Genomic DNA, 27,615 nt, shown 5'->3' on the forward strand with positions numbered 1-27,615 from the left:
GATGACTAAGCCTTTATTTCTGTGGACCCAATAGTCTTGGATCCAACTTGAAACACCGTATATTTGCCTTGGAGCTGGAGTGAAGAAGTGCGACCTGAAAACTGTTTTCTACCTAGGGACAGGGCTTCTGATTTTGCTGCACTCTCTTCCTGTAAGTCTCCACTGAAAGCCGCTTAGTCAAACGTCTCAAATGTCAGAAATGAAATTTAAAGGGTTTTTCTAGCAAGTAGGTCTAATCTCCTACTTAGTTTTGATTCCTATAATATAGGTAATCTCTTTGGAGAAAAGGCCTGCTTTTAGGAGGGCAAATATATCCCATAGAATGTATTTCCTACTCCGGAAAGAAAAATGTAGCATTAATGAAATTTACTTTTTCACGAAGCTTGGAAAGATTGTAAGCTTCAGATTTTGATCTTAGCAGATGTTCTTTTTGGGATATTAAAAAAAAAAAAAAAAGCTGCATTTGATTTAGGCATCTCAGTTAAGAGTTACAGTGGTAATAATGCTTCTTGCTACTAGCAACCACACTGTGAGTGTGGCACACTGGCCATTGGTTCTGAGTGATAGCTGACCCCAAGCTGAAGTACTTTCTTTTGGCTTTAGCTCACAAGGATGTTGGGCTCTGAAAAGAGAGCCTTAGCAGCTTGGGCCATCTCAGACACCGTTCTATGGTTAAAGAGTTGTCTGCATGCAGTGAAAAAGCATCATCCTAGATGTATCTGATGTTATTTTCTTTTAGGCCTTGGAGTGACACATTTGTTGATAAGCACTACATCCCAAATCCAAATTTCAGACGTATTTCTCATCGCTGTTGTTAAACTGAGCCAGACTCCCCAGTGCACAACACAAGACAATTTATATCCTTTCCTATGGTGACTTCATTCTGCTGAGTCTTTCATGCCACTGGGCTCATGGAAGTCAGCCCTGGTTTTCCCCATTTATCCCTAGGGGCAGAACTTAACCTCTTCACTAGTATCCAAAGAAATCTGCCTATAGCCAGCCTTTACTTTGTGGGAATTACTGGATGAAGGCCTGATGGAAATCTAAGCCTTTAACTTTTCCTGTCTTCTGCCTCTCTCTTTCTCCTCCTCCCTCTCCTTTCATTTCAGCACATAAACTGCCCCCTTTTCTTAGAGCTATTCCATATGTACCGAGGCCCCTCAAAGCTTTGGATCTTACCCAACACTTACCAGAATATTATTTCAACAAAAACAACTCTTGCTTCCTAAGAAATATCTTGGTGGATAATTTTCTCCAAGCTTAGATCCCAAGGAGACGAGTCTAGGTAAATGAGGAGTTTGGTATTTGGTGTTGCTTCATGTTGACTTTGTTTATGTCACACAGGCTTCCAGTGAGGATGTTGCCGGCTCCCCGGAGCTCCACTACACGCCCTTGCCTTCTGCTTCCAGGGAACTCACCAGTCACCAAGGTTGGAACTCAGCTTTTTATTGCTCTCAGTGGGTGCAGGGAGGGACACTTGGCTGTGCAGAGCTCTGGCTCATTACTGCTACCTTGGCACTTTAGAAAGAACACAGTGCTTTTTAAGTCCTTGATGAGAAAACCATACCTGTCACACGTAGTGATTTTAACCTGTATTAAACAGAATTTAGTGGCAGTCTACTCAGGAGGCAAATAAATCTACGGTATAATATAATTTTGTGATTTTTTTTCTTTAAATAAAGAGATTAGAGTACTTAAAAATTATCAAGGAGATGTTAACTCTAGTATTAGTGATGGAGAGAATTTGGGAAACTCACTAACATTTATAAAAGTGTCATTGTTTGAGAATATAACAACATCTGTAATTTCAAAATGAATGAACTCTACGTTATAACTAAAAGGAATTCCAATTTGCCTGGCAACATTGAGAGAAGCCATGTGCAGTTTTTGCTGAATTCCCTTATTCTCAAAACGTTAATTTGGTTTACTCAGTTTTACCAAAGCCTTGCATGTCTGTTGCCATCTCTAGAGTCTTCAACTTCAAAAGCAGACAGAACACTGACATGAAATATTTGAAAATGTCTTATCCCTAAGCTGGCTGTTTTAAATATTGTTTCCCCAAGAAGGAAATTCCACTTGTACATGTAAAGAGGAACGTGAACAGGGACTATTCCGGCATTGTCATCCCAGCAGCATTGGAGGATGAGCAGGTGGAAGAACAGGCTGTGTAGATGCTCAGAAAGTAGTGAACCTGACCCTCCGAGTCACCATCTGGGCTCTGGGCAAATGGGATACTTGTATTCTGCAGGAAATGAAGAAGAGAGTAGTGCAGGATTTCCAGTGTCTGTGGCTTGGACCTGTGTTGCCTTTTTGGTGTCTGGGCATCAATAGAACTTTTCTACATTTAAATATACTTTAGTTAATTTTGTGAAAAATCAATTTTGCTCCAAGTTGGGGGAATAAGCTGCTGCCGACCTGCTGTGTTTTGAGGGGTCTGAACAGGTCTCTTTCGCTGAATATTCTTTTGGAGGTCTTAAGCATACATCCCTTTCGAGACTGTTTTTGGGGGAATTTCCCTAAAATGACACCACATCTAGATGGAGCAACAAATTAACTCTTAAATTAGCCTCATATCCTCATGTGTTTATTTATTGGTTTCTTGTATTTGAATAAGGGTATTTTTACTTTAGAGTCTATTGAATAAGTTGCATAGAAACCAAAGTCTCAGAAACCTCCCAGCCACTTGTAAAGTTTATCTGGCCATGAAATTGAGATTTCACAATGGGGAGAGATGATCAGATAGATGATAATCATTAGGAATAGGGCAAATATCATCTGTCATTTTTAACAGTAATATAAAGAATCTGAGACTTGAAGGAAGGAAATATAACACAATATGGTTTTAAGATATTTGGAATAATATTTGGAATATGGAGAAATGCCTAAAGTTGTTAGAGTTCAAATAAGTGCTCTTGGATGACATTAGGGCCTAACATCAATGAGAGAAATGTAAAGACATTTTTTAAAGGGAACCAACACAGACATCTCAATTTTACTGAAGAAAATCCCTACACATTTAACACATTGGTTTCCTGATCAGTGCTGATTTGGTTGTTGATAAAAGCAAGTCCGCACCATCAAATGATCTTTGGGCTGATGGCCATAAGGAAACCAATAAAGAGAAGACCAAGGAAGTTCATTAAAGCTAGATTATTGAACTGATCTATGCAGGAGAAAGGTGAGACTAATATATTTCAGCTTGGCATAAACCAATTTGGCTTGAACCAACTTGGCTTTTCCCAAATGAGAAAGTCATTATTTTTTGGCACTAAAATGAAACCACTTAATACTATCTCGTTTTTTTTTTAATATTTAAGAGAATTATTTCAAGTTTCTGATCATGTAAATCACGAAACTATTTGAATGTCATTTGTTAATACCTTCATGCAAACAGCTTACAAACATTTATGCAGAAGGGGGCCTTTCATGGTGTGAGGACAAATTACATCAATTCTTTCTCCAGTGAAATTCTCCATGATGTCTGAAACTTTTGTCTATACAGTCCTCACTGGAAGTTCTCTTTGCAAATAATTTTTTATTCATCCAGTTCCCAATCTCTTTTCCTTCCGCACCAACAACTACAGAAACTGGCGGGCAGTAGTTCATGCGCAAATTGCTATTTTTCTGTACATGCCATTTTCCCTTTACTTGTCCTTTTATGTAACTTCCAATGTCGAGTATGATAGGCCCAAGATTCATGTCCTAAAAACTGTAGATTGAAATGCAAAGGAAGTCCGGGCTTAGAATAATGATCAGGAGACCTGGGACTCAATTCTTCCATCTGCTACTTGTAGATAATCCATATATCACAGGGATAGTAACATGTCGTACTTTGCTTCCTACATGAAACTTTTACTGATCTGAGTTATGTTGATTTTCTTCTTTCTATAGGTACATCTGATATTTGTTTCTATCTTCCAGGTGCAATTGTTCATATTCTACTTTGTATGATAAAGGTCAGGTTCTGTGTGTCTTAAACTCCTTATAAATGAAAACTTTCTGAGAGGTGGCAGTAAGTCCAAATCATCTTTTTTTTTTTTTTTTTTTTTTTTTTTGAGATGGAGCCTCACCCTGTCACCCAGGCTGGAGTGCAATGGCACAGCCTTAGCTCACTACAACCTGCCTCCCGGGTTCAAGTGATTCTCCTGCCTGAGCTTCCTGAGTAGCTGGGATTACAGGCACGCACTACCACACCTGGCTAATTTTTTGTATCTTTAGTAGAGACAGGGTTTCACCGTGTTGACCAGGGTGGTCTCAAACTCCTGACCTTATGATTCACCTGTCTCGGGCCCCCAAAGTGCTGGGACTACAGGCATGAGCCACCGCGCCCAGCCTCATCTTCTCTTTGATATCACTGACACTGCCCATTCTTCAGGTATCAGCTTACATATCACAGCTCCAAAGGAAACTCCCCTGATCCCCCCTACACACTTATATTAGGCCAGTGTTCCCTGTTCAGGGACTATCTTCCTAGATGGGCCATAAGCTGTTGGAAAGAGTGGTTGTGATTACATATGTTCACCACTTTATCTGCAATGCCTGGCACAGGGCCTCCTACCTAAATGGAGTTCCATATATATTTGTTCAGTAAAGACTGAGTAATAGAAACCCAGGGGAAGCGTGAGTATCTTAGTCACCTCTGCAAGGTAACTTGATTGCATGTGAGAAAGGAGACCCTGCCTCCTTTGGGGGTGAACACACTAAAGGGAAAGGTCTAGCTGTGTGGACCTCAGACTTCAATTCTGTTGCCTTCATAAACCCAAACCATCAGGGATAGGTGTCATATGTGTTGATTCATTACCAGAGAGCATTTAGTCGCAAAGCCTAACTTCTAAATAGTTGATTATTTCAATGTTGTAGTTTTCAAGCATTGGTAGTTTGATGGTAGGGAAGGGAATAGAATGAATTGAAGTAACTGATGGAATTATGTTACTAGAACAGAAAGTCTCAAGGAAGGGGTCAGACTCTCAGTAAGGTAAAGATTGTGGTACACACATGGATTTAGAATGGTCCACCTGAATTCTCTCTGAGAATGCTGCCCTGGGTTGGAGCATATCTTTGGAATGAGGAGGACACGGGGATGTGTCAGTAATCTCAGTTGTTCCCTAGTGACAATCTACATATTGTGCCCTTGGCTGTGTCCATGTTATGAGGAGTGCTAAAATATCTGTTGGAGAAATGTCCCTTTAAATATGTTATGAGTACAGGACATGCCCTAGCATGCCAGGTATTGCCGTTCTTTACCTAGTAGCTCTTAGAAGTAGAATTCACATTTGTACAGGGCATTGTATCTTTTGGGGAAAACATTTCTATTTAGAATGTAAACTATATCATCCTCAAGAAAACCCTATAAAGTGGGGAGGGCAAATATTATTCCCATTTAACAGAGGGAGACATCAAGAATTGATGGGGATGATGGAGCAACTCAACAACAGGCAAGGGAAACAAAATCAAACCCTGTGCCCTTAATTCTCAGGTCACCCCTGACTTTTGTCCTTTACCCAGTGCATATGAAGCAAATGTAGGTAGGACTAACTGTGGCCTTGAGCTGGAAGGAAGAGGAGAAAAAGTATAGGTAGAGGCATGGCCTGGAAATGTTCACCACTGCCATGCATTTCCAAAGCCTGTGCTAAGGCTGCTAGGAGATACTTGCCTGCCTCTGTCAAAGAATTGCATTACTCCTGCTCCACCATTCTTTATTTTTAAATTACAGAACAATAAAATCAGGAGTGGAGAAGGTTTGAAAACAAAAAGGGACAATGCTTCATGTCAGTCTGGATGGGGAAAATAGAAGGCACGCTATGTATTCCAGTAATGAAGAGTTTTAATGGAAGGAATTAGAGGTGCTGCCACCACCCAGTCTCAACCTCAGCACTGAACCAGTGATTCTCAGCAGCTTGCTGGAAAGTTTCTGTGGATCACAGGAACACCTAGGCATCTCTCACTGACTTTCTTTATCTGAAGCACCTGTGCAGGGATTCTCACATTCACCTGGAGACTGTTTCAGTCATTGCCATTATCCATACGTTGCTCTGCTCCTCCTTTTCTCTAGATTTCCAGATCATACTCCAGCATCTCTCTTAGGCCAACTCTTACCTAGGTTGATTTGCTGAAGGTGATTCTGAGATATACAGTTTTCAGTTCTCCCTTGAAGCTACAGAGAAAACCTTAGAAGAAAGCGGATGGTGGTAATGCTAAAACAGAGAATCCAGCACATCTACCATAACCCCGCCTTGCCAATAGCTATCACGTGGAGGATCTCATTTCAACTTGTCTGCATACACGTTTTGCAAGATAATTGCAAGCCTAGTGAATGCCTCCGAATTATTTATTTCCTGATGCTTATACTATAGTCTTGAAGGTATGCCATAGTTAGCTTGCCATATTAAACATTGGACTTGAAATGTATAAAAGAAAGAAAGCAAAAAAAAAAAAAAAAAATGAAGAGGAAATTTTCTGTGAAACTTGCTTAGAGATAACCTTTCTACTTTGACTATTGTTGGCAATCTTGCCATTATTTTTATTGACACAGTTGTTAGGTACTCATCTTCCTCTCCAACCAGGGGCTTGATCTATTTGTGTTTGAAATTGGTTGCTGGGACTGTCACAAAGTAATTTATACAGCAACTTATCATAATTAGTTATCGTTTGCAGTTTCCCTAATGTGAGTTGCATTTTATGCTTAGCAATTGATTTTTCTGTATATCTCCATGAAGCAGCTCAATGTATGCCATTCAAAAAAGAAGAAAAAGACCGAAAGAAAAACTGTGGTTTTTTATATTATTTAAAACATTTTTAGCCTGAGGTATCATAAAATACGTTTCCACAGGAGCCATAAATACAGAATGCTTTGCTTCAACTCATTAAATCAGCCAAAGTGAAGGTGAACAAAAGGAAATTTAAATGTCTGTATGTGAAGAGGTAGCAATGTAGACAAAGATATTTGGGATGGGGAGATGTTGGCCAGAAAAACTTCATGCCAACAAGCATAATGCTTTCAGGAGGGCTCAAAAGGAAGTTACTTGATGACTAAACTATTGCTCACAATTTGTTTTGGGCTTTTATAGGATTTAGAGGTGCAGGGGCAGAATGATGTGATACTTTTCCTTATCCATTATAAGGGTCACAGCCTATAACAAAAGACAGGTTAACAAGAGAAGAGGATAAGAAATTTACTTAATCAAAGTTTTCTGAGACAGGGGGGCCTTCAGAAATGAAAGGGAAAACTATTTTTATGCTTATGTTAATGAAGAATGGACAGCTGTGTAGAAACATGATTAGACAAATGGTATGATCTAATGGTAGTAAATTGAGGGGAAACGCAGCAAGCCCTATCTGTTCAGATTCTTCTTGACCTCTCTATGTAGCATTCCTTCCCCTGGTTATAGCACAGGACCCTCTGAAATGAGAGTCTTCAAAGGAGAAGAGAGAGTGTGACCCTTCTAGGCTTCATGGCTGGCTTTAAGGGACAGTATTCTAGTTTCAATGACCCCACTTAGGGAAAAGGAATTCTGGTTTCTGTAACTCACTGCAGGGGAGAGACAGAGGGATGAAGGAGCAGGTAAGAGAAGGCCAGAGAGACCTTGCTTTTGAGGCCCTTCCAGTGTCTTTTGTTTCAAAGCACTCAGCACGTCAAGGTGCCACAATTTGGGGTATTGTGTTCTGAGCCCTGTCAGAGGCAGTATGTCTCTTTTAGCAACTTTTAGTTTTTCATTTTTAGATTTCTACTATCTTGTCGTGTCAGCCACAGGGGATGTGAAAGCTCAGTGTATCTGATCATTATAAACAAAATCTACAGCAAACAATAGCAAAGACTCAGGAAAATAGATGCATTTATTTAGGCCAGCTTAATAGCTCAGCATCAAGGAATCTTTTGCCTACTGCCTCTTGGTTCTCACTGATCATTTAAAAAGATGGGGCTGGATGCAGTGGCTCACGCCTGTAATCCCAGCACTTTGGGAGGCTGATGCAGGTGGATCGCTTGAGGTCAGGAGTTCGAGACCAGCCTGGCCAACAGTTTGAGACCAGACAGGCCAACTGGCCCGTCTCTACTAAAAATACAAAAATCAGTTGGGTGCAGTGGCAGGCACCTGTAATCCTAGCTACTTGGGAGGCTGAGACAGGAGAATTGCTTGAATCCAGGAGGTGGAAGTTGCAGTGAGCAGAGATCATGCCACTGCACTCCAGCCTGGGTGACCGAGTGAGACTCTGTCTCAAACAAAACAAACTAACAAAAAGATGGGATGAACAATCTGATGGTTCTGGTGACTTTGCCAGGTAGGTCTCACCTAAGGTCAGACCCTATTACTAAGACAACCTGCTTATATATTGCCTTCTGCCTTCCAGAATATTTTGATTAGTCTTTCAAGAGAGCTAAGCATCAAATAATTTCTCCAAAAATTGTCACTGATTCATTGAAAGTTCATAGAAGCACGACAGATCCAAATTTTCCCCATGAATAATGTATTGAAAAGTCGCAAAAGGAAAGAGAGAAAAGAAAAAAGAAAAAAACCTCCTTAGAGACAAAGACATGTTTTTGTTCAGGGGTCCTATCAAATAAGAGTATGGCCTTGGCTTGTATCTTTTAGACTTCTTGCCACCACTGTGCCTTGACTGTGTGGGGGAAGAGTGTGTTGGTTCCTCGTGCAGAACTATTATTAGCATTTGCTAATTATGTAAAATGATTTCCTCTGATGACATTTTCAACAGAACCCATTACTTTAGTTTTCTTTCCTTCATAATGCTTTTATGGGCTTATAATCTTTGTGGAATTCTCAGATGCTGAGAGATGCTAAAGTTTCCTTTATTTAATCGAGGTGACTAGTAATTTGACAGTAGTGGTTGACAGGTTTATTTTATCTGCGTGGCAGTAGGAGTCTATTTTCAGTGGGTGCACTCTGTTCCAAAGTAAAAGGACTTTACTAAGTGCTGAATAAATTGTACTTTCCTTTGATTCTAGACCTTGCTGAAGTGGTTTAAAAACTCTGGTCTGGGTCATCAAATTCATCTCCCTGCTACTTTGCAGGGTCAATAGCTTCACTCTGTACAGAGCCGGGCTGGGGTGGATTGGAATGGAGGGTAGTGTAGATTTAAACTTCTGCACATATATAGATAGATGTGCATGTGTGCACTCGCTGTCTGCGAGGGTGGCAGTGATGGAAGAGCAAGCCAAGTGGAGTCTGAAGATGGATGAATCTGTTAGACTATTACCAAGACTGGCATGGAGTTTAGCCAGGAACTTTAAGCAACCTCCTTTAAACATTTGAAATCCATAGGGGTCCATTTCCTCTCCTTTTTCTCCAAGGATGATTTTTCATTTGCAGTCTCCGAGATTGCTTTATTTCTATTCTTTGGACAGAATTGTGGTATTCTCATAGACACAGAAGGGCTACGAATCTGGTTTTTCTTTCCCAGAAGCGAAGCAAGGAGGGAAAAATGTATTTCAGTTTTCCCCTGCCCCTCAAATAGTAGCAAACCCTACTTCTGTAAAATGAGAGGTCAGAAAGACAGCTCTTCCCCCAACAGGCAGTCCCAATAAAAAATGATGTAAAAACATGCTGCCTTTATCTTAAAAAATGGAGGCTTAGAATGTACGGGGTGGAAGGTTCTAAATGGGCTTGTGTTTTAGAGTCCTTATGTTTCTTGCCCCTTTTTATGAGGAAAGAAGTATGATATGGTCAGTAAGACAAAGATTGCTATGAGCACAGTCATTCAAGAATCTCCCCAACATGTCTTTATTTAGTACCTACTGTGTACCAAGTGTATTGTTAGGATTTGTGGAGAATTCAGAAATAGAGAATATTATCCCTATCTTCCAGGAATTTATGGTTTGATTGAGGAGATCCCCAAAATGAAGTAATACCAACCAAACAAGATATTATATGTTATATAAATAAGGGCTATATTAGTTGGTAAAAGCTGCAGGTGCTCTCAATGTTTAGAAAAGATAGGGCACAGTGTAGGTGAGACTCCTCAGGCATGGCTCTTTGGAGGATGTTGGCATTGAGCTTTGAAGAACATGTTAAGTGGGGAGCAAAAGAACGGCATTCCAGAAAGGTAAATGGGTAAAGATAAAGCACAAGGGCAAGAACAGGTAGAACTGATGAGAGAAAGGGACCCTGTTTTGAAAAGGTCAGAAATAAGGTTCCTTATGTAGGACAGGTCCACATTATGGCAGGTCTCGGACAGACAGAAGGGTTTATATTTGATTCAAAACCACGCTGTAGGATTATTAATCTGCAAGTAGTATGCAGGGGTAAGTGGAAAGGAGGGAGCCTGGACTCAAGGAGGCCATGGGGGGATGGGATTGGAGGGGGATCATTTCAGTCTTAGAAGCCTTAGATTTCCAGATAACCAGGTTCTGTGCCCATAGACTGTGATGCCTCCAAAGAGCAGGTTTCTAGCAAAGGTAATTTAGAAAACAACTTGGTAACAGATGGGGAAGACAGCTGGGGCCAGGATAGATACTGCCAGGAGAGCAGGGGTGGGGGCCATGCACAGGGAACCTTATGGCCACTATGGAGTTGTTGTATGAGGTTGCTGATGGTTTGGTCACAAGGACTCAGGCATCAGAGAAACTGGACAGTCAATGTTTTCCCTCCGCATGTTATTCAGAATGTTTCTGATGTTGGCTTTTGAAACTAAAGCATAGGGCCCAGGATAATGTTGCAATAATCCAGCGTTTGATGATCAAGGCCTGGAGTGGCTGGCTGGCTGGCTGGGGGTACAAAGAATAAAGGAAGGAGTATGGGAAACATTCTGTTGCAAACACAATAGACCGAATACTGATTATATTTCAGGGTAGAGAGAAACAGAGGACCAGAAAGCTGTAAGGAAGCCAGCATGGTGTGTGGGAGGCTGTGGTCTCTGCCTGTTGCCCCTCTCCTGGTTCATCCCCATTGCAGGATTCTCTCCCACCATTCATGCATGAACTCTAATCTGGCCTGTTAAATGAAAGACTGGTGGAGTTAATGTAGTGGAGCTTGTGGCAGCAGGAACAAACGTACAAAAAGCAGGCAGAGCAGCCACAAACATTTGTTCTCATTCTAGTCTTTGGCTTAAAGATGAGCTTCATTCTCTTAAAAACTAATAAGTACCCAGGGTGTTTTATTTCTGAATCTTGGGCTTCTGGAAGGAGAGTGATTTGAAGCCAATGCTTTTGGACTAAATTGTTCTGCCGTGACCTCAGGCCGGTATTAACTTCCTAGTCCCAGTTCTTCTGACTCTTTATTTCCCTGTCTCTTATAGAAAACTTTACCCTGCCCCAGGTTTTTCCTCATGTAGTGATTTTACAACCTTTTTTGGAACAAATAAACAAACATCTGGAATCATGTGGTACATTTAATTAAAAAGTTTGCATTTGGCCAGAAATGGTAAAATCATGAAAAATGGCCTGTCGGTGAGCTCAAGAAGGCCAAATGATGACGTTGTTGGCTGCAAACAGACTGAAATTGAGGGAGGTGAACACCTGCTCAGCTCGGCCTGCTGTCCTCTAGCTTCCTCCTCCAGCCATTAATATTTACTGCAGTTTCTTTATCCATTCTAATGAAATTTTTTGGTTGGGGCTGGTCTGGGGAGAGGGCTGTTACTTTTCCAATAACCTTGGATTTGTTGCGATGTGTGTGCTTTATAAAGGGTGTGGTATTGGGCTTTTTGGGCTTTTCATTTCCCTTGCTCAGAATTCCATATGCTTCAGGTCACCGCAGGGGCCTATTTCTGTTTCTTCAATCAGTCACTCAGCCATGGTTTTCTTGAGAGCCGCTACCCAGGGCATGTAGGAGATGCAAAAGAAGCTGTGGGCTCTGCCTTCAGAAATCCTACAGTCTAATTGGAGACAAGGTCCTACGCAGACAAAGCAGAGGCCAAGCTAGATGGAAGAGTGCAGAGAAGGGAGGGATCTCCGACCATAGAAAGATTGGGAGGTGGCCTTGAATGAAGGTAAGAACTGAGTTGAAAGAACTTCCCCTGAGTGAGTTCCAAGTGTGAAAGGATTTAGGGAGAGACCAAGTTGTGGAATTCTTGTCTAGTTTCTGGTCTTAATCTAGGTGAAAGTAGGGGGTGGATATGTTTAAAGCAAGAATTAGATATGATTATTCTACATTTCCAATTAGCTTCTCCTTTGCAAGACATAGCTAGGGTGAAGTAAAATTTAAGTTTTGTTTGCAAATTAGGATAAAATGTTAAGATGATCTGGCTTTACAGAGTGTAGTGCTCTCATATGTCTCCCACATGAAGATTTATACCAAGGATGAGATTATTCTTAGGACAAAGTGAGAAGTTTTTCTTGTTGCACGGAATACAAGGGAAGTGACCAGGGGCTGCAAATATAGTGAGCACCGTTTAGGTTAGATCCAAGGGAAGTGTGAACCCATAGGTATCTGAGACATGTCTCACAAGAAATTTAGAAAGTTTATTTTGCCAAGATTTAAGGATGCACCTGTGACACAGCCTCAGGAGGTCCTAGTGACATGTGCCCAAGGTAGTCTGGGCACGGCATGGTTTTATATGTTTTAGGAAGACATGAGACATCAATCAAATACATTTAAGATGTACATTGGTTTGGTCCAGAAAGGCAGCCAACTTTAAGTGGGGGGAGCTTCCAGGTTATAGGTAGATTTAAAATTGTTCTGGTGGGCAATCAGTTGAAAGACTTATCAATAGAAAGGAACATCTGGGTGATATAAGAGGCTGTAGAAACCAAGGCATAATCATGCAGATGAAACCTACAGGCAGCAGGCTTCAGAGAGAATAGATTGTAAATATTTCTTATCAGACTTAAGGTCTATGTAGATGTTAAATGCTGGTTGGCTTTTCCTGAATTACAACAGGGAGGAGGGCATAATGAGGCACGTCCAACCCACCCCCTACTTTCCATCATAGCCTGCACCAGTTTTTCAGGTTAACTTTGGAGTGCCCTGATCAACAGGAGGGAGTCTATTAAGATAGTTGAGGGAGCCTTAGAATTTTATTTTTGGTTTACAGAAGGATAAGTATTGTTTTGAACTCAGGTGTGGATTGGCAAGGGAGATAGAGAAATCACCATTCCCCAAGGCCTTTTACTGAAGGACTTGCTCATCTGTCTTTGAGGTAGCCTGAAGGAAGTGAAATGAAACTTAAACAATGATCAGATCCTGACTGGATGTGATCCTGGGTTCTCTATGTCAATGCTGGTTCAGCTTTTTCATAAAATGAAATCAGGGTTTCACCTTGACCCTTCTGGACTTGTGCAAGCACAAGGAGATATAGGATCATGCTGGATGGAGCATAACTTCAGTTGCCAGAGGAGTTCTTAGTCCTCAGCTCTTTATTATTCTTGTGCATCTGTTTCCTTAAATACTCTCTGCAGAAGCATTAGCATGAAAATAAAAGAGTACAGCAACTTGGAATTTTCCATCTGTAGCTTCCTTAGTCTGTGGGGTCAAAGTTGTGTCCTCAGGGATGCTAATGCAAACTCTGTGTGCTGTTCCAGGGCAAATGTTTCTCAACTAAAAGACAAGAGTGGGTGGGGAGCCAGGGAAATAATGCAATGCTAATTCCCAAACACAGACTGACCAGAGGTCCCAATTTAAATTGCTGCTCCCCAAACTCTATTCCCACCCTCCCCCAAAGGAAAAAAAAATATCCTGTGTTGTTAGGACAGACATCTGTGTGAGAGCAATAAAACAGTCTTCTCCCTTGTGGATTAGCTCTTTATTCCTTTATTTATCTTGCTATACTTCATCAGTTTATCCTAAATCAAGGAGAGTCAAAGAGGATAAGATGCAGTCCCTTTTTTGTTTTTGATTAAGGAAACCCATACAACCATCCTCCTACACAAATTTCTTTTCTCAAGAGAGAGCTTTCCTTGTTATGTCTAATTTCTCCTCCCACTTTTTTTTTTTTATTGGCCTCCTTGGAAACTCTCTGGAACTTTTATTTCATATAATGTTCAAATCAGATAATGAAACTCCTCCAGAGACAGGTTAAATAGGGCAGTGAATGTTGGCATGTCTGCATGATTCTAAAGTACAAGGGGAACTAGGATAGCAGACTTAACATATTCCATAGCCTCCTTTTCTTCTTCCAAATTCCTAGAAGTTTATTAATTCTTTCAAGAGATATCTATGGAGCATGTTCTATGTGTCAAGCCCTGTTCAAAACATTAGAGCTAGGGCTGTGCACAAAGTAGGCAAACATTGCTGCCTTCAAAGAGCTTATGTTCTAGTCAGAGAGACGATCTATAACTAAGATAAAAATAAAACCACCACATAATATATCAGTACTAAGATGAAAACAAAAGCAGATCAAGGGTATGAGAAAGTATGTTTTGGCAATTTGAGATCTGATAGCCAGAGAAGCCACCACTGAGAAGATGATGGTGGAGTAAAGACCTTGGAAGTTGAGGCATGGAGCCCTGAAAATGTCTGAGAGAAAAGTGATCCAGGTCAAGGAAGGAGCAAATGCAAGGCCCTGAGGTGGGAGCATGCTCCTGGCATACATGAAGTACAACCAAGAGGCCAGTGTGGCTAGGGTGAGCAATCTAGAGAGAGAGTGGTAGATGAAGCCAGAACAATAGCAGGGGCTAGAACTTGTAGCCCATTGTTAAATTTTAAACCCAGGAACATTAAACTTTTAAAGAATTTATTTGAGCAGATAGTGATTCATGAATCAGGCAGCACTAGATTGCATGTGGTTCAGGGCTCCACCAAGAGGGTGTGAGGGGATATTTTTTATAACGTGTTTGTGGAAGCCAAGACAAAGAATTGTTTGACTGGTTAAAGTGGAAAGTCCCAGTTAGAGGTTAATTGGTGGTTTCTTGTTGGTTAAGCTTAAGTTTCGTTTTACTGCTTACATTGACTTGGGTTTTGGTTTGCTTATGTAGGAATCCAAAGTGCTGGAACCATCTCAGCCTAATGGCTTCCTGATAGATTATTTTAACACTGCTTACTGTGACTAAGACAGGAAGCTATTTCAAGGCAGAAGAAATAATAGAAATGATATTACCCTTCTCCTTATAGAAAAAAGCAACAACTCCCAAATGAATAACTAACTGGAAAAGAAAGAAAGGGTACTGCTTTTGATCAGAAACTATTGGTTTTCTGAAAGATCACAGCCCAAAATAAATGCAACAGAGTTTCAAAATGCAGAACCAAGACCCAGCAGGATGGCATATACCTATAAGCTCAGATATGCCTGAGGTAGGAGGACTGTTTGAGTCCAGGAGTTTGAGACTGTAGTGTGGAGTGATTGAGCCTGTGAATAGCCGTTGTACTCCAGCCTGGGCAGCATAGTGAGACACAGTCTCATAAATAAATAAATAGTAAATAAATGGACGTAGAACTAGCTTCAGGAGTTCTTTAAGCACAGAGAAAGCTACTAGGGGCCTCATAGCAGGCAATAATTTAGGCTTCCTCAGTGGGTACAGCCACATGGGTCATATCATCTATATACTTCTCTCCATCCTTAGTTTAGGCATCAAGTAACAGAGCTATCTCTAAGCCAGAACAGTAAGTGTGAGTGATTGGATCAGAAAAATAGGATGGCAGGAGTTGGTACAAATGTATAAGTCATAATAAATAAGAATGAACTAAATTAAAAGAGCACTCCCAGATTTGGTTAATAAAAAAAAAAAGAAGATGTAAAATAAAGTACTTTTTCAAGAGGTACATATAATAAAACAACATAGGCAGCTTGAAAATACAGGAATTAAAGGACAGAAATACTGGATACCTGCTTACACAAAATCCAAGAAGAGCAATGTTAATGTTCAACAAAACAAGACTCAAGATGATTACTGAAATGCCAAACAGGGTTATTTTGCATAACTAAGAAGATACAATGGAAATCTAAAATAATCATGAATCTTAAGGCAACCAATGATACGACTTTGAAATTCATAAAGCAGAAATTTCTAGAAATACCAGAAAAAATGAACAAAGTCACCATCACGAAGACTTTAGCACATCTCCTATGAAAATGACAGCTAAATGAATGGAAATTTTACAATACCTTCATTTTGTTACATAGAAAATAGGGTGATATTTTTTTTTTTGTTTTTTGTTTTGTTTTGTTTTGTTTTTTTTGGGACGGAGTCTTGCTCTGTCGCCCAGGCTGGAGTGCAGCGGCCGGATCTCAGCTCACTGCAAGCTCCGCCTCCCGGATTCAGGCCATTCTCCTGCCTCAGCCTCCCGAGTAGCTGGGACTACAGGCGCCCGCCACCTCTCCCGGCTAGTTTTTTTGTATTTTTTAGTAGAGACGCGGTTTCACCGTGTTAGCCAGGATGATCTCGATCTCCTGACCTCGTGATCCGCCCGTCTCGGCCTCCCAAAGTGCTGGGATTACAGGCTTGAGCCACGGCGCCCGGTCGGTGATATTCTTTAATAACCTGTATGAAACTCACAAATTGGCTCATATCCACAAATTGGCTCATAAAGAAAAGTGCAACATGCTTCATTCAAATTAACTGATCATAACTAAGTCAAATTAGAAATTACATTAAAAAAGGAAGACTTCCCTCCCCCTTCTTCCAAAAAAAAGTAAAAGAGGAAAGAAAAAGTACTATAGACTACAGAATTAGAAATAAATGAAGTTTTGGGTTTATGAGGAAACAATATAGAATATTCTTTAAAAGTAAATGTAAGTGATAACACTGTAGTATATTAAAAACTGTGAGATATAGCCAAAAGTCTAATAAGTGGATTTTTCCTCCTTAGAAACATAAACTATAAAACAAGGAATAGAAGATAAAAATAAAAGAACTGTGTTTTCATATATTCTAATTAAAAACCCAAGCAAATGTAATGACATATGAAAGGACTTAATAAAATAGAAACCACGTACAATATACTTTATCAACAATACCAACAGATACTTAAGAAAAAGGTGAGCCTAGCAGATCAAAGTAAGAAAAAATAGAGATTGACATTTAACATTAGGAATAAGGAGACAAAAAATCCCACTATTGAGCTTTATGTTGATAAATTTGAAAATCTAAGTAAAACAAGCAATTTTAAGGCAATTGTAGTTACCAATGCTGTCTCAGGAAGAAATGTAGTCTAAACAGAGAAAAAAAAAAAGATGATAAAAGAAACTTAAAAAATAGCCATATATCCCTCAAAGAGAAGTAGCCTCTCATCTTTTATAATTTATTCCAGAAAATAAAAAGTACGGAAAATTACTGTTTCTCTTACTATGAATTCATAACTGACCTAAGCAAGGTGAGAAAACATGAAAATGAAACTCTAGGGTCAGTCTCTTTTTCAAATATGAGTAAAGGAATCCTCCATGAGAAATTAACAATAAGACTTAGTAGTGCATTTAAAAAATAGTACTTCCTGACCAAGTAGAGTTGTATCTCAATATTGAAAGGGTAGTTTACTAGTAGAATTTATCAGTAAATGTGTCATATTGGCATATTAAAAAGAAAACAGGATTATATACGAGGATAATGTTACTAGATATAAAAAGAGAGAGAGACCAGGCATGGTGGCTCACGCCTGCAATCCCAACACTTTGGGAGGCCAAGGGGGTTGGATTGTTTGAGCTCAGGAGTTCGAGACCAGCCTGGGCAATATGGCAAAACCTTGTCTCTACTAAAATTACAAAAAATAGCTGGGTATGGTGATGCATGCGTGTAGTCCCAGCTACTTGGGAGGCTGAGGCAGGAGGATCTCTGAGCCCAGGAGGTGGAGGTTGCAGTGAGCCAAGCTCATGTCATTGCACTCCAGCCTGGGTGACAGAGTAAGACCCTGTATTTAAAAAAAAATAATAAAAAAAAAAAATAAAGGAAGGAGAGAGAGAGGAAGAAACCTATGAAATTTAACAACCATTTCTGCTAAAAATCTCTCAGTAAACACGGTATAGATAGGAACTTCCCTAAATTGATAAAGTGTATCTACCAGAAACCTATAGCAACCTGCATATGAAAGAGAGATATAAGATATTTCCATCAAAGTCTCAGAACAAGCAGAGAAGGACTATTCTACATTCCCTTGGAGATGCTAGCCAAAGCAATGAGATGTACAACAACAACACAGAGCACAATAAAGATTGGGGTAAATTCAGCATTATTTGCAGTCGATATTATGACTTAGACCAGAAGTCAACAAACTTTTTCTGTTAAGGAGCAGATAATAAGTATTTTAGGGATTGTAGGCCAGAAGACATCTGTGACAATTACTCAGTTTTGCCCGAATAACGTAGCAGAACTAAGATCCATTATATCTGTAGTAAAATATGTAAATGTGCTTAATTCATGTATTTTAAAGATTTTCAGAGTGAATTATAAGGCAAAACCCAATGCTCTGTGTTGTGTAAGAGACACAGAAACAAACTGACTCAGGAAAGTTAAAATAAAAGGATAGACAAATGTGAATAAAAAGAAAGCAGGTGTTGTAGTCCTTGTAGTATTTTACAAGGTAGAATTCAAGCAGAACATAAATGAGACAAAGAAAGATGCCTGGTAATACTGAAGGTTGAAATTCATATTAGAAATAACTGTTATGAATAGCTATATAGCAAAATAAAGTGCCAATATTCATGATGGAGAAATCATAGGCTATGAAAGGAGAAATAGAAAAAAATACTAGTCTTAGGGGATTCTTCTTCACCTGTCTCATTTACTGACAGATCAAGTGGGGAAAAATAAGGATATGAAAGACAAAAACAGCAGAATTATTAAGGTAGATTTTATTAAAACATATCAAACTCAGTACCCTAACAATATAGGATGTGCTTCTTTTCAAGTCAACATAAACACTCATTATTACTCCAGTTAGTATAGCTGTGTAACAAATTACCCTCAAATTTAATGCTATGAAAGAATGACTTATTATGTTCAGATTCTGTGGGTCAGGCATTTCATGAAGGGATTGCAGGAATGGCTTATCTCTATGATGTCTGGTGCCTCAATAAAATACTTGAAGTCTGAGAGCTAGAATTATCAAAAGATTCATATGCTCAGGTTTGGTGGTTGATGCTGGCTGTTGGCTAAGGACCCCCCTTTCCCTCCATGTAGGTCTCTCCATGTGGTTTCCTTTTGTTGGCTCATTTGGGCTTTTTCATAGCCTAGTAGCAGAGTTCTAAGGGTGAGAGTCCCAAGAGACAGGAAGACCCAGGCAGAAATTATAGAATCTTTGATGACTTCAGAAGTCATGCAGCATTACTTTGGCCATATTCTGTTCATTACGGTAGTTACAAAAGTCCTGCTGCTCACGTTCAAGGGAAGAACAAATAGACTCTGCTTCTTCTGGGGAGTGGCAAGATTCTAGAAGAGCATGCGGGACCAGAAGTGTTGCTCTGACTGATTTTGGCAAACACAGTCTTCCCTAGTAATATACTGGATCACAAACAAAATTTCAATAAATTTCAGTAGATAGAGGTAGTACAATAACACTGATATCATAATATAATAAAACTAGAAATAACAAAATTAGATTGCAAAAAAGCCCTTCTACCCAGAAATTTTCTAGTACTCTTAAATTTCAAGTCAGAGATAACATATATGGCTGAGAATTCCTGGGGAATTAAAAACAAACAACAACAACAAAAAAGATAACATATAAGCCTAAACTGTAGAACAGCTAGAGAAGTATATTAATGAAACCATTACCTATGAGAATGTATAGCTAGATTTAAGGTAATTATTAGAGAAAAACAGATAGCTTGAAGTGCATATATTAACTTGAAAAAATAAGCAAAAAATGTAAAAGGTATATTAAGCATCTGACTCAAAAACAGTATCAGCCTCATAAAGGAAAGTGGAAGGGAGGAATTTGTAAAGTTAAAAATAAATATTAATAAGCTAGAATATAAAAAGTGTAGACCAAAAGCTATTTTTTTGAAAAACTAAATTATTAACTATCCCAATAAAGGAAAAATAAAGAAAATGCAAATATACAGAATAAAAAGATAAAAAGCCAGAGTAACAAGAGAAAACTAAAATAATCCTAAGAACAAACTGTGTTTAATTCTGTGCAAGTATCTGAAAATCTAGATGAAGTTGGTAATTTTGTAGGAACATATAATTTCCCAAAGCTGACCCCAGAAGAGGTAGAAGATTGAAATCATTTGATTTCCACAGGCAAAATAAAGTTCATAAAGATCTATTACTTCTCCCACAAAAACACCAAGCCCAGGTGGTTTTACTGGAAAATTTTACCAAACATTAGAAGAGTAGATACTTATAGTATTCTGCTAAATGTTTAACAACTGGGTCTGGGGGCTGGGGCAGGGAGTGAAAAAAGCCCTAATCTGTATTGTTTGCTGATTTCTAAGCATAAATATTTCTGCCATAACTTATTTCAAGCTACCTGTGTGACATCACTTAAAGTGAAGATGAGAAGAGATGTACAAATAGGCTCTTGTGAGTCAGTACGAGCTGGCTTTTGCATACCATGGAGCTGATCCCAATGCTATTGAAACTGTTGCAGGGTGTGGAAGTACTTTTTACAGAAGTATATTTACAGAGTAAAGAAGTACTTCCATATTTCTTTTGTGAAGTACATAAGGCCTTTATAGAAATACTGATAAGGTCTTTATAGAAACACTGATAAGGATTACAGAGAAAATGACTACATACTCACTCCAATGTTAAATATAGGTGCAAAAATAGTAATTGAAATAATTACAAACAGAATCTAGCAGCATAAAAGCAGAGTAAAACATCATGACCAAGTAAGATTTATTCCAAGTATTCAATGAAATTTCAATATTAGGATACTCATTTATTTATTTTTTTTAGTAGATCTGACAATGAAACCCGTAATTATATGGATGCCAAAAAGGCTTTGGCCAAAAATTTTTATAACCATTCTTGATAAAAAGCATTCAAAAATAGATGCATACTTCCTTAATATGAAAAAACATATCCATCTCAGTCCAAAAGCCAACATCAAACTTAGAGGTATCCCTATGAAAGTAAGAACAAAACAAGATCTCTGTTCCTACCTATTATTTAATGTTTTACTAGAAGTACTAACCAAAGCAATTAGATATGAGAAGAGATTACAGGCATGAAAGTGGAAAGCAAATTATAAAAGTTTCATGTTTACAAGTGTTTCTTTTTTTTTTAATACGGAGTCTTGCTCTGTTGCCCAGGCTGGAGTGCAGTGGTATGATCTTGGCTCACCTCAACCTCAGCCTGCCGGGTTCAAGAAATTCCCCTGCCTCAGCCTCCTGAGTAGCTGGGATTACAGACTCATGCCAGCATGCCTGGCTAATTTTTTTTTTTGTATTTTTAGTAGAGATGGTGTTTCACCATGTTGGCCAGCAGGCTGATCTTGAACTCCTGACCTCAGGCAATCCACCCGCCTCAGCCTCTCAAAGTGCTGTGATTACAGATGTGAGCCACTGGGCCCAACCAGGTGATTTTTACATTTGGAATTTCAGGGAAAAAACTAAAAGTCTAACAAAATAACTCAGTGAGAAAGTAAAATGTACAGTGAATATGCAACATCATTAGACTTTTTATATTGAAATGAAAGCATGTTAGTATTTTGAATGAAAAACTTCATTTACAAAAGCAACATAAAAGATAATAAATTGGGAATATTATAATCAAATATAAACAAAAATATAGAATATCTCCAAGAAAAAACACAAAAACCTTCTAGAAGAGTATGTACAAGAATGCTTAACATTAAGAACAGACATTTATATTATTTTATAGGAAAACTCAAGATCATAAATATGTCAATTAACTCTTTGTAAATTTATAAATTCATTATGAAATAATGTACAAAGCTTTTTTTCTTCCTTTTTAAACTAGAAGAACTGAATCTAAAGGCCATGTGGAAAATATACAAAGATAATAGCTGGGATTATTTTTAAAAAAGAATTATAATGAGGGAAAACCAGCTCTATTGGATATAAAATATATTATGAAGTTTTAATAATTAAAACAATGTGGTACTGGCACAGGAATCTCCAGAATAATGGAATAGACTAGAAGTCTAGAACTAGACTCAGTTACATGTAGAAATTTGTATATGGTAAAGTAGTATCTTAAATAGGTAGGGAAAAGATGGGCCATTCAATATATGTTTTTGGGACATATAGTAGGCATTTGGAAAAAAATTTAGATACCTTATACCTTACAGCAGGATAGATTGCAAATGGATTAAAATTTTAAGTGAAAAAAAATGTTAAAAGTATTTTAAAAAGCATAAGATAACTCATAATTCAGAAACCCAGATATAAAAAGCAAAATTAGACAAATTTGACTTTATTAGAAATACTTTTTTTTTAATTTATTTTTTATTATTATTATACTTTAAGTTCTAGGGTACATGTGCATAACGTGCAGGTTTGTTACATATGTATACTTGTGCCATGTTGCTGTGCTGCACCCGTCAACTCGTCAGCACCCATCAACTCGTCATTTACATCAGGTATAACTCCCAATGCAATCCCTCCCCCCTCCCCCATCCCCATGATAGGCCCCGGTGTGTGATGTTCCCCTTCCCGAGTCCAAGTGATGTCATTGTTCAGTTCCCACCTATGCGTGAGAACATGCGGTGTTTGGTTTTCTGTTCTTGTGATAGTTTGCTAAGAATGATGGTTTCCAGCTGCATCCATGTCCCTACAAAGGACACAAACTCATCCTTTTTGATGGCTGCATAGTATTCCATGGTGTATATGTGCCACATTTTCTTAATCCAGTCTGTCACTGATGGACATTTGGGTTGATTCCAAGTCTTTGCTATTGTGAATAGTGCTGCAATAAACATACGTGTGCATGTGTCTTTAGAGCAGCATGATTTATAATCCTTTGGGTATATACCCAGTAATGGGATGGCTGGGTCATATGGTACATCTAGTTCTAGATCCTTGAGGAATCGCCATACTGTTTTCCATAATGGTTGAACTAGTTTACAATCCCACCAACAGTGTAAAAGTGTTCCTATTTCTCCACATCCTCTCCAGCACCTGTTGTTTCCTGACTTTTTAATGATCGCCATTCTAACTGGTGTGAGATGGTATCTCATTGTGGTTTTGATTTGCATTTCTCTGATGGCCAGTGATGATGAGCATTTTTTCATGTGTCTGTTGGCAGTATGAATGTCTTCTTTTGAGAAATGTCTGTTCATATCCTTTGCCCACTTTTTGATGGGGTTGTTTGTTTATTTCTTGTAAATTTGTTTGAGTTCTTTGTAGGTTCTGGATATTAGCCCTTTGTCAGATGAGTAGATTGCAAACATTTTCTCCCATTCTGTAGGTTGCCTGTTCACTCTGATGGTAGTTTCTTTTGCTGTGCAGAAGCTCTTTAGTTTAATGAGATCCCATTTGTCAATTTTGGCTTTTGCTGCCGTTGCTTTTGGTGTTTTAGACATGAAGTCTTTGCCCATGCCTATGTCCTGAATGGTGCTACCTAGGTTTTCCTCTAGGATTTTTATGGTATTAGGTCTAACATTTAAGTCTCTAATCCATCTTGAATTAATTTTCGTATAAAGAGTAAGGAAAGGATCCAGTTTCAGCTTTCTACTTATGGCTAGCCAATTTTCCCAGCACCATTTATTAAATAGGGAATCCTTTCCCCATTTCTTGTTTCTCTCAGGTTTGTCAAAGATCAGATGGCTGTAGATGTGTGGTATTATTTCTGAGGACTCTGTTCTGTTCCATTGGTCTATATGTCTGTTTTGGTACCAGTACCATGCTGTTTTGGTTACTGTAGCCTTGTAGTAGAGTTTGAAGTCAGGTAGCGTGATGCCTCCAGCTTTGTTCTTTTGACTTAGGATTGATTTGGAGATGCGGGCTCTTTTTTGGTTCCATATGAACTTTAAAGCAGTTTTTTCCAATTCTGTGAAGAAACTCATTGGTAGCTGGATGGGGATGGCATTGAATCTATAAATAACCTTGGGCAGTATGGCCATTTTCACGATATTGATTCTTCCTATCCATGAGCATGGTATGTTCTTCCATTTGTTTGTGTCCTCTTTTATTTCACTGAGCAGTGGTTTGTAGTTCTCCTTGAAGAGGTCCTTTACATCCCTTGTGAGTTGGATTCCTAGGTATTTTATTCTCTTTGAAGCAATTGTGAATGGAAGTTCATTCATGATTTGGCTCTGTGTTTGTCTGTTACTGGTGTATACGAATGCTTGTGATTTTTGCACAAAATCAATGAATCCAGGAGTTGGTTTTTTGAAAAGATCAACAAAATTGACAGACCCCTAGCAAGACTAATAAAGAAGAAAAGAGAGAAGAATCAAATAGACACAATAAAAAATGATAAAGGGGATATCACCACCAACCCCACAGAAATACAAACTACCATCAGAGAATACTATAAACACCTCTACGCAAATAAACTAGAAAATCTAGAAGAAATGGATAATTTCCTGGACACTTACACTCTCCCAAGACTAAACCAGGAAGAACTTGAATCCCTGAATAGACCAATAGCAGGCTCTGAAATTGAAGCAATAATTAATAGCCTACCAACGAAAAAAAGTCCAGGACCAGATGGATTCACAGCTGAATTCTACCAGAGGTACAAGGAGGAGCTGGTACCATTCCTTCTGAAACTATTCCAATCAATAGAAAAAGAGGGAATCCTCCCTAACTCATTTTATGAGGCCAACATCATCCTGATACCAAAGCCTGGCAGAGACACAACAAAAAAAGAGAATTTTAGACCAATATCCCTGATGAACATCGATGCAAAAATCCTCAATAAAATACTGGCAAACCGGATTCAGCAACACATCAAAAAGCTTATCCACCATGATCAAGTGGGCTTCATCCCTGGGATGCAAGGCTGGTTCAACATTCGCAAATCAATAAACATAATCCAGCATATAAACAGAACCAAAGACAAGAACCACATGATTATCTCAATAGATGCAGAAAAGGCTTTTGACAAAATTCAACAGCCCTTCATGCTAAAAACGCTCAATAAATTCGGTATTGATGGAACGTACCTCAAAATAATAAGAGCTATTTATGACAAACCCACAACCAATATCATACTGAATGGGCAAAAACTGGAAAAATTCCCTTTGAAAACTGGCACAAGACAGGGATGCCCTCTCTCACCACTCCTATTCAACATAGTGTTGGAAGTTCTGGCTAGGGCAATCAGGCAAGAGAAAGAAATCAAGGGTATTCAGTTAGGAAAAGAAGAAGTCAAATTGTCCCTGTTTGCAGATGACATGATTGTATATTTAGAAAACCCCATTGTCTCAGCCCAAAATCTCCTTAAGCTGATAAGCAACTTCAGCAAAGTCTTGGGATACAAAATTAATGTGCAAAAATAGAAATACTCTTGATTTTATTTAAAAAAATTATTGCGTTCCTTTTACACAGGAACACAAAACCTTTTCAGCAAAGTCAAAAATGAACATCGAACTTAAAAAATTATTTGGGAATTGTGTTACAGACCATGATAAATTTAGATATATATTTATATATTTTATATGTATTTATAAATTTATATATATAAATAAAAGAGAATAAAACAAGGTGTAGAATAGTATGTATAGTATACTGCTACTTATGCATAAAAGGTGGGACAATAAGAACCTATATTTATGAAAAAACTCTGAAAGATGCATGATAATAGTGACAGTTTATGGATGGGAGAACTAGGCATGGAAAAAGAGTATGGTGGGAAAAAGACTTACTCCTGCATTTACTTTAAAGCTTTGGACCGTGTTCAAGAATAAACAAATTGAATTTTCAAAGACCAAAATAAAGTTCATACTGTCAATAACCTAACAATTACACATGGCCAAAGGGAAGTACACAGAATAATATTCACTGAAGCATTTTTCTAGTAGTAAAAAACATACAAAAATTGCATATCTATCAGGAAAGAAATGATTAAAATATGGTAAATTTGTAATATTGAAGGCTATGCAGCAGTTTAAAAAGGTTAAGGTAAGCAAAATACTAACATAACAGAAAGATCTCCAAGACATATTTTTGAGCAAAAACATGTTTGAGTGCAAAAGATTTGTACGGTGTTGGCATACCTTATTTATTTAAGAGTACAGTGCTATACACATTTTTGTGTTTAAAAGCACAAAATTATACACACATGGAGACACACACACAAATCTATAAATACATAGTAATTGTTTTGAAAGTGTAGACACAAAACTCCTAACAATAATTACTTCTATGGGAGGACTTTGGAGTGGAAGAGAGTAAAAGAGGGTGAAAAAGGACTTCAGATTTTTCAGTATTTGAGTTTTTATTAAAATATGCTAATATTTTACTCATATAATAATAATAATAATAATAATAAAAAGTCCCAAAGAAGGTGATAACTTTGGGTGATTTATAACTGTTTTGGAGACTTTGCAAGTTTGTTTCCCTAAGGCCAAGTGACAAATTGCTTCTGTGAAAACATCCCTTTTCTTCTTCAAATTTAAATATTCCAAATGTTGAGAATCCACAGCAAACTTGCTGTACTCTGTCACTGTTGAGGAATGGGATATTCACATGAATCAAATATGCTGGTAAATAAAGAAATACGGAGAAAAATATAGAAGTACGTGTATATATTGTTTGGCTTATAATCTACTGAGAATGGAAAGGAAGACATTAGCGTTAAAAATATTCTTTATTGAGTGAATTCTTTAGAGCCAGGCACTGTGCTGGTATCTTTACATATGTTCGTGATCTCATTTAATCCTGGAAACATCTCATAAAAGTGGATATTATCCCCATTTTATATATGAGGAAATTGAAGCTTAGAAAGATATTTTGTTGTTTACCCAAGGTCCCAGTGCTAATAAGTGTCCTCCATGAGACGCAAAACCAGGTCTCTCTGATACTGAAGCCTGTGTTCTTTCCCCTGTTCCATTCTGCCCCCCAATAAAATGCACAACAATACAACTACACTGAATACCTTTTAATGTTGCTTGATGATTAGGAGAGTACTTCTGGCTTTTTTGAGTGCTTTGGAATCCTGTTATGAGCGTCAATTATCTGAGTACTAGTGAAGCATGGAAATGATGTCTAATTGGAGATATCTAGTTAAAAGAAAGCAGAGTAATACTGCATTGACAGAATTTAGTGCTTTTATTACAGATAGATAAAGGTATGGCAAAATCACTGGTGTGATTCTTGCATATCCCCTTTATTAATTGATCTGCATATTCTGAAGGCCATTATTCCCTATATACTGATTCCAAATGTTCTGTCTTTGTTAGTCCCTTTATATAAAACCTTATATCTCTATTTGTCATCCTAAAAATATTGCTTAAATATATGATGCAGTTTCTCCCCACATTGGAATCTGATAATGAAAGGTCTTATCTCTATAGCCTGAATTAACATGAGCAGAATTTAGGTATACTATGCCAATAGCTTCATGGACAGCCCCTTTGGTTATAGATTATAAATGCCATTTAATGAAAGCACAGGATGGCTCCTGAGTGTCTAGTAAACTTCAACAACCACCTGAGAGATACCTCCGTGTGACTGCATAAAATGGAAATAAAGAATGGCAAATAACCCATTGACTATGCACTTTCTCACCCGCTGAGAGCAAAATGCAATCTGATGCAATTTTAGTACTTACATGCCTCTGGGGAAAATAGACCCCTAAAAATCACCGAGTGCAGCACTGGAAAAATTCCTTAAATTTGTGCTATGCTTGGTGTTATAAAACTCAAGGAACCTTAGATGCTC

At 38.3% G+C, this 27,615-nt stretch overlaps 1 protein-coding gene across 10 annotated transcripts in view; it reads left to right on the forward strand.

Moving 5' to 3' along the window:
* LRMDA (leucine rich melanocyte differentiation associated) overlaps positions 1–27,615 on the forward strand; it is a 1,136,435-nt gene that overhangs the window by 891,328 nt on the left and 217,492 nt on the right. For 8 of the 10 annotated variants that reach the window (XR_011607367.1, XR_011607369.1, XR_011607373.1 and 5 more), the window contains one exon: positions 1,345–1,429. Coding sequence is in view for 1 of the 10 variants with exons in the window: in XM_071068790.1 (XP_070924891.1) it covers positions 1,345–1,429 (85 nt within the window). In the remaining 9 variants the exon portion in view is untranslated. Of the gene's footprint in view, positions 1–1,344; positions 1,430–3,921; positions 3,962–21,218; positions 21,239–27,615 lie in introns of those variants that run through there. The other 2 variants (XR_011607371.1, XR_011607374.1) reach the window with 2 other exon arrangements.

This window comes from Macaca nemestrina, chromosome 9 (assembly GCF_043159975.1).
Source record: "Macaca nemestrina isolate mMacNem1 chromosome 9, mMacNem.hap1, whole genome shotgun sequence".
NCBI classification, from domain to species: domain Eukaryota; kingdom Metazoa; phylum Chordata; class Mammalia; order Primates; family Cercopithecidae; genus Macaca; species Macaca nemestrina.